We start from the raw sequence: 14,597 nt of genomic DNA, 5'->3' as shown, positions 1-14,597 counted from the left end.
TTTTCGCTCTTTGGATGCCATGTGTCTTGGGCATGGTGTATAGCTCCGTGCATAGTGTGGATATAGTGACTAAATAGGCCCTATCAGAAACAGGATTATCGCACCAGAAAACCTTTCCATGCAGTAAACAGTGCATGGAAATACTCCACGGACAGTGGATGCATGCATGTAATGTATATGGAGAGTGTCCTTGGGACCTCTGGGTGGGGATGCAGGGGTCACTAACGTGACCTCTTCCTTATTACGTAATGACAGAATGATCGCCCTCGCTCACTGGGGGTAAATTTAGGCTCCTCCCACTTGAAGCGAATGTGCCCAGACCCTTTGCCTTCGGCAAAGGCGGCGACTTCGTCGCGGGGCGGCGACTTCGTCGCCGCGGAGTCCAGTTGGCAAAGGGTCTGGAAACCAGACTACTTGTGTGTACAATCCTGGCTGTGTTTCTTGACTCCAAATGGGGTATGTGTGGGGGGGGGGGGGGGGGGGGGGGGGCGGTGGGTTCGGGGGATACATGTGCTCGATCGGTTCCCCTGGCCGAGTGCTCTAGTTTTCCATTTGCATCTGCATTCTAATGAATATTGTGTGATTTGTATCTCCTATCCATAAGATAGATTGAACAGTGTGATTGTTCTGTGTTAATTGCCAATTAGTGTACTAGAGTGTCATCTACAAATTGTATATAGTGTAAACATTGATCCAAAACTAGTGACTTCAGTCAGCAATATGCCAAAGGACTTTGTGGTCCTGCTTCACATGACAAAGTACCTAATATGCTTATGCTGTTACACAGCATGTGTCTTTCACAGGGTTATTTCCATATCTCCCTAGTAGTCCTAAACCAGCATATTGTTTCAGTAACCAATGCCATAGTGTTATTAGAATTTATGAAAATTTTCAGCAGTGTATCTAAACAATGAAAACATACGTTTACTGCTTCCCTCTGTCATGCTGGAGTCAATGTCTCCTAGATGATGCTCTCCTCATTGTTTTATATACAGGTTACCCGAGCAGAATTAATCAGCTCCTTGCGGCGTCTTTGCCCTGGCCGAAGGCGCAACATCCGAGATGGAGGAAGTAGCAGTAGGAGAGGTGGTGGTGGTGGGAGGAATGGAAAGAGGAGAGCAAGGGGGTCAAAAGTTGAAGATGCAGAAAAAGAGGGGGAGGAGGATGAGGGTGTTGTTTACCCTTACAGCGAGGCAGTCAATCACCTCTCACAGATTTGTGATAACCTGGCAGACTACTTGCAGGACAATACCTCAGCAACTGAGGATGAAGATGAGGCAGAAGAAGATGAGGAAAGAGGGGAGGAAAATGAGCGTGAGGATGAGGAAGAAGATCATGATGATGGAGATGATGAATTAGATGATGATGGGGAAGGGAATGAGGCAGGTGATGAGGAGGAAGATGAAATGGATGTTGCCAATGATGAAGACGAGGATGAGAATGATGTTGATGGAAATGAGCTGGAGGAAGAGGAAAATGAAGATGTTGACATTGAGGAAGATGAGGATGAGGAGGGGAGAGGGGAGTCATCAGAGGATGATGAGGCAGAGGAAGAAGGGGATAATAACCACATGACATCTGGAGAGAGCAATGATGAGCTTGGAGGGGACCAATCACCTTATACCAGCCAAGGAAGTCATGATACTGCTGCAACAGATCTAAGGTATTTGTGACATTACATGTGTATGTCATATACTTAGTATTAAACTGGTAGCTATGCATACTATTTAGCTCTTGCTAATAAAATGCATTAAAAAGAGATACTGCCTTGAAATTAATTTTCCTTCATCAGTCCTACAGACAGAGAATTCCAATGTCACATAGTAGAAACATTTGTGATATTTCTATGCAAAATGTAACCAAAGAATTCATGTAATACTACTTAAGTTGTGTGACAAAAGTGCTGTACACCTGACATTTTTCGTGAGTTGCATGATATTTGCAAAATTAACACTGGTTCTTGACAGTGAATTCCACCACTCACAGTCTTGGAAGTTCTAATTCTTAATTGAATATACTCCTGACATACTGTATATTGCAAGTAGAGTAATTGATCTGTGAAAGTGTGAGAAAAATGTGACAAATATTTTGCAAGAGATTTTTGTGCCTATTTGATCATCACTGATGTGTCTAACTTTGTTTCCTTTGGAAATTCTGGGCAGTGAATCCAGTAAACCATCACATTGATGGCATGTTGACAAATAAAATGTATGGGTGGTCACTGGTGTACATATGTGACCTTGATGAACTTGTATGCTTAGTGTGAACTTAAAAAAAAAAAAATATCTTATCATTTGATGTGTTTACACTCTTCACCTGCCTTCTCAGTAACTCTGGATCACCCATGAGCACAAGCCCTGCCTCTTCACAGACCACTCTTCTTACTGGTGTTACTGGTGATACAGACAGCAGGAGTGTCACAAGCTCACCGACCAAATTCCAGCAGATAAAGGTTAGATACCCAAGTGGTTAAGGACTGATCTATTTCACAGTAGTATTTTCCTGTTGTAACAGGAGGTCTTGGTACTTTTTTTTTTTTTTTTTTTTTTTTTTTTTTTTTTACTAGTGTGCATTTCTAAGGAACTGTGCAGCAGCATTTTCACAGCACTTTCTTCAGGGAGCTCTATCTCTGCCTCTCTCTCTCTCTCTCTCTCTCTCTCTCTGAGCTGGTGTATGAAGACTTACAAGTGGAACTACAGTCGGTATATCACTCAACCAGTCCACCACAAGTTCAATCATTTATCCAGGATTAGTTTCTAAGACTATAAGTCACAAAGAAAGAGGCTGATGTAGAAACGATAGGCCATATAATGGCTGCAGTAACACCCATAGCCAGTTGGTTGTTCTTTGTGAAGAGTACTGTAGTCTGCTCTTGTCCTCCAACCCAACTTAAAACAACTATAGTTGGCTTGTGGTATTTGTACCTTCCTGAGCCTGTAATCTTATTAACCCATCATCCCTAAAAATATATTGGAATGTTATACAGCCGTACTTCTGCAACTTAGGGTCCCTGGGCTCCTAGGCTCTTTCCTCTACACTTACAGTGTTTCATAATTTGTCTGTACAGCATATATAAAAAATGTATAGAGTGTGCTAAAATCTTGTGTAGAATTTCACCATTGGGAAAGCACAGGGGCCATAAACCTTAGGATTTGGGGACTATGTCTGAGAGTTATAGGTCTGGTTTGCACATTTTCAAATGGCTCTACCACATTTTGCCACAATGTTTATATGACCTGATAGGATTTCTCATACAAGATGTCTGGAAAAAAAAAACACCCCAAAACACATGAAATTTAACGCTCAACATAGTTGATGGGAGCCATATTTGGACCAAGACTTCGTATGCAAAAGCAGACAAAGCATTAGATTCAGCATAGTTCATTGATATATTATTCAAACTATTAAAACTCATGAGCTTTGACATTGCTGTACTCTTAACTAACCTGGAAAGCTGATTGATGTCATTGCATTGACATCCACCAGTATTCATTCAGTATTCAAATATGGTGATCATGCTTTTTCTATAATTGCCCCTTCTCTCTGGAATTCTCTACCTGCCTATATATGTCAAGCCACTTCCGTTAATCAGTTTAAGACTTTGCTGAAGACTTATCTTTTTAGCAGATAGTCCTTTGGAATGAACAGTTGTGGGTCAGTCGATGGAGGTGCACACTGATTTTGATTTTTTAGTACTTATTGCATTTATACACTGTATCTATTTTTTGTATCTTTGTATTTGTATTTTTTTATTATTTTGGACTAAATATTAATTTTTCCAGTAAACTGTGCGCTTAGAAACATCCGTATTAAGCCCCTTATAAATGTATTGTATTATTATTATTACTAGCAGCACCCGTGGAAAACCACGGGTCTGAGGGTTGGTTTTTTTTTTTTTTCTCATAGATACGATTTTGCACATTTTTATTGATGAAATACAAAGAAATTTTTTCTCATCCTTTCGTTAATTGTGCTCTCTTCTACCCATGACCAACACCCCAACACCCCCCAACACACACACATTTTCACCCATTCCCCCCCCCCCCCCCGAACAAAAAATAAAAACAAAAATTCAGGGATAAGTAACCAAAAACGGTAAAAGCAAAACGGTATAGCTGAGCAGGACTACTTCATATATAGACCCCAAGTGTTTTTGTTGCTATTGTGCTGAGAGAAATAAAATATTTTCGTCTTCATTTGCTCTCTCCTTTTTGTTTTTATCACCAAACTTTGGTTTGATAGATCATAGAACCCCCCTTTTCCCCCACGTCCTTACATATCCTCACCTGTTTATCTCCTTGAGACTGTACATTATCATTATAATAATTATTGTTATTGTTAATATTAATCTTTATTATTATTATTATTATTATTATTATTATTATTATTATTATTATTATTATTATTATTATTATATTCTTATCATTATAATCATTATTTGGGGGAGGGGGAGATCACAGTCATTAGGTTTAATAAGTAGGCACCCGCGGGAATCCATGGGTCTCAGGGCCTCGTATGTTTTTCCTAAATATTCTTTTTCCCACGTTATGGGAGAAAGAAGAATATTTTTGTCTTCATTTGCTCCCTCTTTTTTTATTTTAATCACCAAAACTTGGTTTGATGGACATAGAAGCACCCATTTTATTTCCACTTGTAACTTCAAAAATTGGCGGTCGGCAAAGCAAGGTTTTCCCCACGTCCGCACATGTCTTATGAATATGTATGTTTACAGCAGCTACGTAGTAACGAAATGGACAGCGGCGCGTGCAATCTGAAATGGAAGGGCACGATCAGCAAGGACAAAATTTAAGTGGATACAATTTTGTATCTAGCAGTCCTAAGCAATCTTATAGTACAGTGATACCCAACTTGAGAGTAAAATAAATGAGGACGTACCTGAACTGCATAGTATCCTGCAGTTGTACAAAATACAATAAAATAACAGCATTCGTTGTTTTCATTTGGGCACGCCAATGGCGAACTGTACGTAAATGCCCTCGTATGATCGCGCCGTGTATTACCATATGAGAGTCCATATCACGCGCACGCAGATAGTGTTTCGTGTAACCATCATCAATACATACACAGGCGGAGGCCTGTAATCTGATATGGAAGGGTACGATCGGCAAGGACAAAATTTAAGTGGATATCTAGCTGTCCTAAACAGTCTGGGTACAATGATACCCGACTTGAGAGTAAACAAAAAAACGTACCTGAGCTGCATAGTATCCTGCAGTTGCGCAAAATACAATAAAAAAAAAGCATTCGTTGTTTTGGGTTTTTTTTTCTTCATTTAATTGGGCACGCCAATGGCGAACTGGACGTAAATGCCCTCGTATGACCGCGCCATGTATTACCATATGAGAGTCCATATCACGCGCACGCAGATAGTGCTTTGTTGTAACCATCGTCAATACATACACAGGCGAAGGCCGGAGTACATTGTGTACACCATATGTGCATGCGTGTCCGCCGGAAGATGTCAGAGATTTTGCTGCACCCATCATCTTTAGTATCCCACTGTCTCTGCAAGCTAAAAGATGGACAATCGAGAAAGCTTGAGTCCAGCGCCACTCGGCCCTTTCGTCACGCACAAAAATGCATTATGCATCTATCTAATTAATTTTTTTTTGTCGTCCTTGACGTTGACATGGAGGCAGAGTGCGGACGAAACCCGCGCCGTTCGATGCAGGATACTCTCCCGCAGCCGACGGCACCGGTCGTAGCGGCCCGGAGTCGACGGCTTCGGAGGAGATAGACAAACCAGCAACGCCAGAATAAAACAGGAAAGACAAAGGCCGCGACAACAACAACGACTTAACGTATTATATATATATATATATATATATATATATATATATATAGATTATTATTGTAGTAAACTACGGATCAAATTGTCTTGCAGTGCTGTTTGGTAATTATTCCTTCACTTTGCTTGAAATAATTGACAATGAGTAACAAGTTCAATACTAGTACTTGTATACAAATAATACAATAATATAAAAGGGCCGGCCTTTTTTGGCTATGCTAAAACTGGTGAGGGGCAGATTCCGCCCCCCCCCCCCCCCCCATCTTGGCCATCGGAGGTGCGATCGGGACGAAATTTGTCATGCGACACCCACGTCAAAATCTACGAGATTGTGTCAAAAGATTTTTTGAAACAACCAATTATTAATTTTAATTAATTAATTATGCAAATTAAGCAAAAGATCATATTTTAGCCTAATTAAAAGCATTGAGAGTCTCCTTTTTGGTTTGTATATCTGTTTGAGCATATTCAACAATTGTACATCATAAAAACTTCCAAAAGTTATTTCAATTCTTATGTATTTTATTGTTTTCAGAATTTCTTATGTATTTCTTTGTTTTTCGACTTTTGTGTTTTCTTTGTTTTTTGTGGAAATTGTCAACACTTTTCTACCATAATTAGCCTAAAATTAATCAATAAAAGTGATTAATTTAAAAAATAATCAGGTTTTTATGACTTTAATGACAGATCACAGTTTTCCATAGGAAATGTACATGAAATCACAAAATGGTGCCCATTTTGGGGTGACATGCCGTTACAAAAATGGGCGTGGCTTTGAAAAAGTACACGTATGTTGTAAATTTGGTCTCAAAAGTTGCGCGAGACTTGAACAAAGAAAGTCAAGAAGCCTCGCGACGAGGCCTTCTCGCGTTATAGAATTATTGCGCGAAACGTCAAGGGGGGGCGGATTCTGCCCCCCCCCCGGCCCCTTTAGGGTTAAAGAAGACATTGAAATTAACCTCAAAAGTTACCTTTGGAGCAGTCTTACTGCCTGAGGTGATAGCCGAGGGTGTAATGCCCAAACAAAATGATTTGTGATAATTTATCTGTTTTATGAAATGATGAAACTGATCCTTCTTTTTGGGAGAATTTCAAATGTAAGTGTTTTAAATTTTCCAGCAGCCATTTTAACAAGTAAATAAAACCATGAAATCTGGCCCCATCTCCATTGTGACGTGCTTATGACCAGTTATGAGCAAAATTATATATTCTGCAAAATAAATACCTGGTCACCTGTCATTCTCAATTAATCATTTGATTAGGATCTGCTTTTTCATTTTATAGGACTGAATACTGTTACTCAGTATTTACTGTACGTTAGCAAGGTCTGTGTTCTGCATTTGAAGTACTGTGTGCGAGCATGTTGTTTGCCCCAACCATCATCACATAATAGTTGTGTGTGATCCAGCCTTTGCAAGGCTTGATTTTTATTTTCTTGTTTTTACTGTGTATTAGCAGTTCAATGGAAATTCGGGAAATTCGGGAAAAATAAAACCACTAAAAAAATTCAGCCTGTACAGTAGTACAGTCAACCTTGCCTAGGTCGAATCTATCTGGACTGAAGAAATAGCTTCAACTCAGAGAAAATCCGACTTATTAGGGATTAAAATCTATAGAATATAAAGAGAAGGGACTTGAAAAGACCTCTGTACAATTTAGGCAATTATTCAATGTTTGCGAGGTCAACTTAAGCAAGGTTGACTGCACTTACATTGAATTTGGTCATGTGCAAAATTATGCAACTCCCTTTCCATTCCAGTTGCATTTGATAAAATACTTCCAAAACATGTTCATATCCCCAGACTACCCCATGCAAGTGTAACATAAAGTATTATTTACCCCATAAAGGACAGTGTGATACAATATATGTAAAATGTATTTACATGATCACACTATATGAAGAGTTTGAGATGATATGTGCCACTGTGCCAACACTTCATATGGTCTACTGTGATTTTCAGTGTAGACTGCAGTACATATACTGAGTTTTAATGTGTTTCGCCTAAAACCCCGAGTTAATCATCTGCCTTATGGTCTCCTCTAGGACAAAGAGAGTTCAACTGCTATAACAGATGGTGGTGCACAGCATAGCAAAGAGGATGAAGTCCCACTTTCATCAGAGGACTCGTCCCACTCAACAGAACTGAGTAAAGATGGAAGGGAGACTCCGAGAAGGGGCAGAGAGGGGAAGGCGAAGCAGGAAACAGCAGACACACAAAGCCCCTTCATGGACAGTACACCACAACCTGGGAAACTAGAGACTACAACCAAATCAGAACCAGCTGTCAGTGCAGATGTCAGTGTAGGAGAGATTACCAAAGGACCTGTCTGGACACGGTAGGTCTTCCAAATCTGTTCTCTTGTCAGTTATTTACCACGTCTTGTCAATTACCTAACTATATGTTTCCTCTGGGTCTCACAGCCAAAATAGGTGCAGTCTATCATCAGTAGTAACTCTCAATCATGCAGTTTCCCTGTGAAGCATGGCATCCTGTAGGGATTGGTTGTGCATTCACTTCCCTTTGCTCTTTGCTCCACATCAGGGCTTAATCAAACATCACAGAAATAAAGTTATAACTTATGCCTATGACACAAGATATTCATTTTTTACTCTTGATATCAACTTGTGATATGTTTGAGATGAAATGTAACGTAATGATGACAAAGGAGGGATATTTCCTTTCACCATTAAATTCAGGATGTGTTTTTAAAGGGATCGTATAGTTTTGGTTGAGACCTAACTTCAGGTTTCAGAGACCCCGTTTACAGTGCGAGGCTCGGCCGCGGCTGAGCCGCGGCCGAACCCAGCCCTGCTTCAGTGTAAACGCGCAAAAGGCCAAATGCGAGGCCAAAATTGGCCTCGCATTTGGCCTCGCTCTGGAGGTGGTCTCGGCCGCGGCTCGGCCGCGGCCTCTTCTTGGTGTAAACGCAAACTTGGCCAAATGTGCGGCCAATTGCGCGGCCAATTTTAGTCTGGCTTCCAAACCCTCTGCCTGTATCTTTCGCTATCCAGGATATTAACCCCCTCAACGTCGAAAACTAGTATAGTTTAAGGTGGTTTTGTCCTGCAAAGGATTTTTTTCCTTCGGCAAAGGCCTTTGCCCGAACGGCGACTTCGTCGCCACGGAATTCATTTGGCAAAGGGTCTGAAAACCAGACAATACCAAATTGCGTTTGTTTACAAGCAGAGCGCCACTACGACAAAATATTGAAAGGTTTGAATCAAAAGCGCGGCCGAGCCCAGCAGTGTAAACGGACAAAATTGCGAGGCTCGGCCGCGCAATTGAGGCCGGACTCGGCCGCGGCCGAGCCGCGGCCGAGCCCGGCCCCGCACTGTAAACGGGGTCTAACATTTTTTGGTGAGATAATGAGAAACCTCTTATGAAACATGAAAGAGTATGTAACTCTATGAGGAATTCAACATTTATTTGATGAAAATTGGTTTTGAAATGGCCGAGATATCCAAAAAAGAGCGATTCTAATAAATTGTGGGACCCACACTTTATAACGATCGCTTTGTTTTACTTTGGATGTTTCAGTCATTCCAAACCTGATTTTCATCAAATAAACTTTGAATTCCTCTTAAAATGTTATGCTCTGTACTATATCATAAGTGTTTTCTTGGTATCTCGCAAAAAGTTAAAAGCCCAATTCTCATCTCCACCAATACTGTACCATCCCTTTAAATTGATTATGTTGTTTTGGCTCATTTTCCATTGTTGTTTAATAACAGCAATATTAATGCCATTAGGTCAGAATTCTTACAAAGAATAAACATGTAAACATCTTTCAAAGCTGTTAAACACTCCATAAGACACTCCCAACATTTTTAACTTCTTTTTGTGGTTACCACTACCTATTTCTAGTCAGCAGCATCTAACTTTGTGGACTGCCTCAGCGTATCACGTGTATGGATACTATTAAAATGTGTCCTTGAAGCTCTTTTTTTTTTCCCCAGCCTGTTGTGTGCATTCCAATGTTTTACTACAAACAAAAACAGGTAACATTTGTATAATGACTGTTTCACTGTTTGAAGAAGAGTTTCCCTGATAATGGATGTTAACACACATTTTTATGGCACAACTCGCCCAGTTGTAGAGAGCGGATTTTGGAAACACGTACAAAGTATACCAAAGATTTTGTTAGTACAAGTATGAGAGGATATTACCAGTAAAAGTGATTATTTCAGTTCTTGCCTTGTTTGTTACGAGATTGAAAGAATGGAGAGAAAATGATTGACTTCGTATGTCATGCTTTGAGGATTCACAACCAGGAGCGTATTTGGTACACATTGCACATCTATACAGACAGAAACATGCAGAGTATGTCTCACTCTAACACATGCAGTGCAGTGTGCAGTGTTTGCGTTTTTTGTCAGAAGCATGCAGTATACAACATACTATGGGTATCTGCCGATTTCCAATTTATACATATGGTTGTAGGAGAGTGTGTGACTGATTCTTCAGGTATGACTAGTGGACGCTTTCCCTCCCATTCATAGTAGGAATCAATATATTGCTTGTCATTGGAGACAAGGAGCATACCTCCCCCCCCCCCCCCCCTAAAAAAAAAAAAAAAAAAAAAAAAATCTCTGTACAGTTGTACATGTGTATATGATGTTTACACTTACCTGGTATGCTTGCAAACCCACAAATAAAATATTTGTAGCAGACAGTCTGGTGGTTTCAATGTGAGTTCCAAGAATCTGTATGTTCACACATGTACTTTTCATTATACTCTGTTTTTCGCATAAACATAAACAACTAATAAGATGACTTTCTCACCCACAAAAAGGGCCTAATGTGTAGTAGCAGTCTGTAGTACTACATGTTAGTATCTGTGAAAAACCTATTAGAGTGTCTGGCCTATTAAAACAAGAGTTGGTTAAAACAGGAAAATTCTTGCATACCAGAGTATCTTGTAAGCAGAGTTTACTTCTACTTCCCTATTTTTTTTTTTCATTCTTCTGAGATGCAGTTTCGTAGTGCATAGGGACTCTCATTTTGATGTGGGCTTTGCAAGAAATGTGCACCATCATTATACATTGTACATGTATTTCAAGGGATTAGGAGATAATGTAATGCATTCTCCATAAAGATACATGTAATGGGTATCACACTTTGCATCCACGACATGTAGGATGGTATAAAATAACGCAGGTGTTTTGTGCAATCTTGATAACCAGGTCTCATACTTTGATGAGATTGTGAGTTAGATGAGTCTAAAGGTGTTTATGAAAGTTTTCCGATCTATGGGAAGGTAATTGAACGGATTTGCTATCAGAAGAATGTCAAAGTGAGGAAAAAATAGAATAGAATGGAGTATAATGAGCAAGACTTCATAATCAAGCAACAGAGGTCGAACTTTCTTTACAAGATCAATTTTTATCCTTGTCATTTTAGGGTTGAGGACAAAACGTTGCTGCAAGCTTGTCAAGAACATGGTGCCCATGAGAAGACTTTCTTGAAAGTAGCTGATAAACTTGAACATAAGACATCACAAGAGGTAAAGTCTGTTATTCATCTTTGCTTTTTAGAGATGAAAACAAGCATAAGAAGCCCAATGTTTTAGTGAGTCTGTCTGCAAGTTATCATTTCTGTGCTTCTGCCCAACAGGTGGTCATAAAATGAATCACATGATGAATGTTCTTAGGACCTGGCCCAGGTGTGCTGCATGAGGTGTAGATGCTACATTTGTAGGAATAGGTATTGGGCAAAAATATGTCTGCAGAAAGGGCTGCATGTCAATCCTCTTTCAGTGGTCAGATTCAACTATCTTCCATCAAAGTGTAAATAGAGGGCCATAAACTTATAGCAGATGCGTGGTTGCATGAGAAAACTGAGGCAACCACTCCATTGCATGCTGCAGTTTAATTGCTTTGTTTTGAGCCACTGGATAATTTTTAAGTGATTTTAGAATGACAGAAGTTAACTCCAAAGGTAAGTTAAGCTCACTGTTAGATTTAATGTTTGATACTGAACATCATATCACCCAGGAATTCTCCCATATGGGATCTTTTTTGTCCCCGCCGAACGAGTTCGAGCAGGGGACTATGAAACGGGCTCCGTACGTGTGTGTGTCCGTGTGTCCGTCCGTCCGTCCGTGTGTCCGTGTGTGCGTCCGTGTGTGATCAAAATGTTCAAAATGCTACTCCTTCGCCATTTCTAACCCGATTTTGATTCTGTTTGCTTTATATGATAGCACTATATGGGAGCTTTGAAACTTCTATACAGAATTTCAGTTGTGACCTTTGACCTTGACCTTTGACCTATATTGTACATTTTGCTTCAAAATGCTACTCCTTCGCCATTTCTAACCCGATTTTGATTCCGTTTGCTTTATATGATGGCACTAGGTGAGGGCTTCAAAACTTCTACACGGAATTTTGACCTTTGACTTCTTTGACCTTTTGACCTTGATTTTTGACCTATATTGTACATTGCCTACAAAATGCTACTCCTTCGCCATTTGTAACCCGATTACAATTCCGTTTGCTTTAAGTGATGGCACTAGGTGAGGGCTTCAAAACTTCTACACAGAATTTTGACCTTTGACTTCTTTGACCTTTGACCTTGATTTTTGACCTGTATTGTACATTTTCCTACCAAATGCTACTCCTTCGCCATTTCTAACCCGATTTCGATTCCGTTTGCTTTATGTGATGGCACTAGGTGAGGGCTTCAAAACTTCTACACAGAATTTTGACCTTTGACTTCTTTGACCTTTGACCTTGATTTTTTTACCGATATTGTACATTGGCTACAAAATGCTACTCCTTCGCCATTTCTAACCCGATTTCGATTCCGTTTGCTTTATGTGATGGCACTAGGTGAGGGCTTCAAAACTTCTACATAGAATTTTGACCTTTGACTTCTTTGACCTTTGACCTTCATCTTTTTACCTATATTGTACATTTTGCTACTAAATGCTACTTCCGGCGGGGACATATATTACGCACCGCGTAATTTCTACTTTTCCTTGTTTAGTTATAAACCAGGGGTAATTGTAGCCTTTAGGAAGCATTTTTGTAAATTAGAATATATCTTGATAGATTATATCCATCATAAGATTACTTTTGTACTGAACATTACAAGAATTGTACTTAAATTCAATGTCTGTAAATCTTGTGTATGATTGACATTGCTGTTTTGTACATTGTCTCCCAGGTCAAGAAGAGATTTGCTCATCTTATGCAGCTATTCCACTCCAAGAAAGGTGCTTCTGCTGATGAAGATGATAATGAAGATAATGGAAATGACGACGATGATGATGATGGTGATGACGAGGAGGAGGAGGAGGAGGAGGAAGAGGAGGATGAAGACGAAGAAGAACAGGATGCTGCTGACAGTAAGGGAGGTGACTGAAATAGACTAATATTGATGCTGCATCTCCATGAACATCTGTTTACCTAAAGGAATGATGTAGCAATCTTCAGGATTTCGAGTGTAGGAATTAAACCAAGTGCTTTCTTGCCATTTTTTTTTTTCAGTGCAAAAATCTCGTCAAATCCTAAACAAGTCAGAGGCGAAACAACTTGTGATGGGGATATTAGTTCCAGTCATGTTTGTATTAAAGTATTGAGAACCATTTTCCTGTGTCATGGCTTTGAAAATCATATATGAGCTTGAGATAAAGAAATGAGTCCATACAGTATTATCTCTAAAATATACCAGCAAATGTATTGTATTATGTGCTTGATCACTATCATTTTGAAGCATCTATCAAGTTGCCATCCCTAATAATGTGGCTGACAGCAATCAAAATGGGTCACACACTTTATTAATTCAGTAACCTTGAGTCAAAGCTTCTGGGAATCAAGAGAATACTTGGACAGACAAAATTTGACTCTTGCACTTTTGTTGGTTGTTGTTGTTTTTTTCTCAATCTTGTATATGAGTTGATTTTTATCCAACATGTTCACACTGCACTTACAGTTAGTGATTGGTAAATTGTGTGTACTAAAGTCTTATTTATTCATGCTCCTGGTATATGTTCCTTGTAACCATAAAGCAGGAATTTTATTTTTCCATCCAATACATTTTCCATGAAATGTATTCAGTGGATATTAAATCGAAATACTAGAAAAAAAAAGAGATAAGACATATTAATTCATGGAGTAATATGTGTATTTTTATGAGCATGTGTGCCCTTTTGTGTTACAGTGCACTCTCATTATAACGAACGTGGTTATAACAAAATTCCGATTACCACTAAGTGAAAATTGGGGCCGCAACATTATCCACTCTTTGTATGTTCATTGTTTATTTGTTTGATAATGACAAAATTCGATATAACGGAAGAAAACCGCCGGTCACAAGGACTTCTTTATAACAGGAGTCCACTGTAACTGTGTTTTCGTCATGGGTCATTGCCTTATTACGAGCCAATAATCGGTTTATTCAGAGGACAGTACACAATGGCTAATCTTCATAATCCACCAGCAGTCAGCACTCTTCATGTTTCAAAATAGAGAATTATGATATGCAAACATTGGAGTTGAACGATCACATTTTTGTTGTCCAGTGCATATAAAAAAATCCAACTTTGGAGGGCTACTATTTCATAATTGCTAGCTATGGAGATCGCAATGTTGGTTGTGAGGAAAGGAGAACTCTTCCTCTTTCCAGTGATACCTAATTATGTTGACAAATGTCATACATGACTGAGCATGTGAACTTTGAAAACAACAATCAAATGACAAATTGTACTTTTTCCAAGTTTGAGTGAAATCGTGAAGGAACAATAAATGTTTCACTGAATGGATGAGATCTGTCAATGAAAGTGGTCA

At 39.4% G+C, this 14,597-nt stretch overlaps 1 protein-coding gene across 1 annotated transcript in view; it reads left to right on the top strand.

Annotated features, from left to right (window-relative positions):
- The window catches only part of LOC140230885 (GON-4-like protein), an 83,501-nt gene extending 69,590 nt beyond the window's left edge, over window positions 1-13,911 (top strand). Inside the window, exons 23-27 of the mRNA XM_072311029.1 lie at window positions 996-1,663; window positions 2,329-2,452; window positions 7,854-8,146; window positions 11,212-11,314; window positions 12,976-13,911. Of these exons, the coding sequence (XP_072167130.1) occupies window positions 996-1,663; window positions 2,329-2,452; window positions 7,854-8,146; window positions 11,212-11,314; window positions 12,976-13,173 (1,386 nt within the window). The 3' untranslated portion in view covers window positions 13,174-13,911. The remainder of the gene's footprint in view (window positions 1-995; window positions 1,664-2,328; window positions 2,453-7,853; window positions 8,147-11,211; window positions 11,315-12,975) is intronic.
- Window positions 13,912-14,597: the final 686 nt, after the last annotated feature.

Source organism: Diadema setosum, chromosome 7, assembly GCF_964275005.1.
Source record: "Diadema setosum chromosome 7, eeDiaSeto1, whole genome shotgun sequence".
Lineage (NCBI taxonomy): Eukaryota > Metazoa > Echinodermata > Echinoidea > Diadematoida > Diadematidae > Diadema > Diadema setosum.
This window is presented reverse-complemented; position numbering and strand designations above follow the sequence as displayed.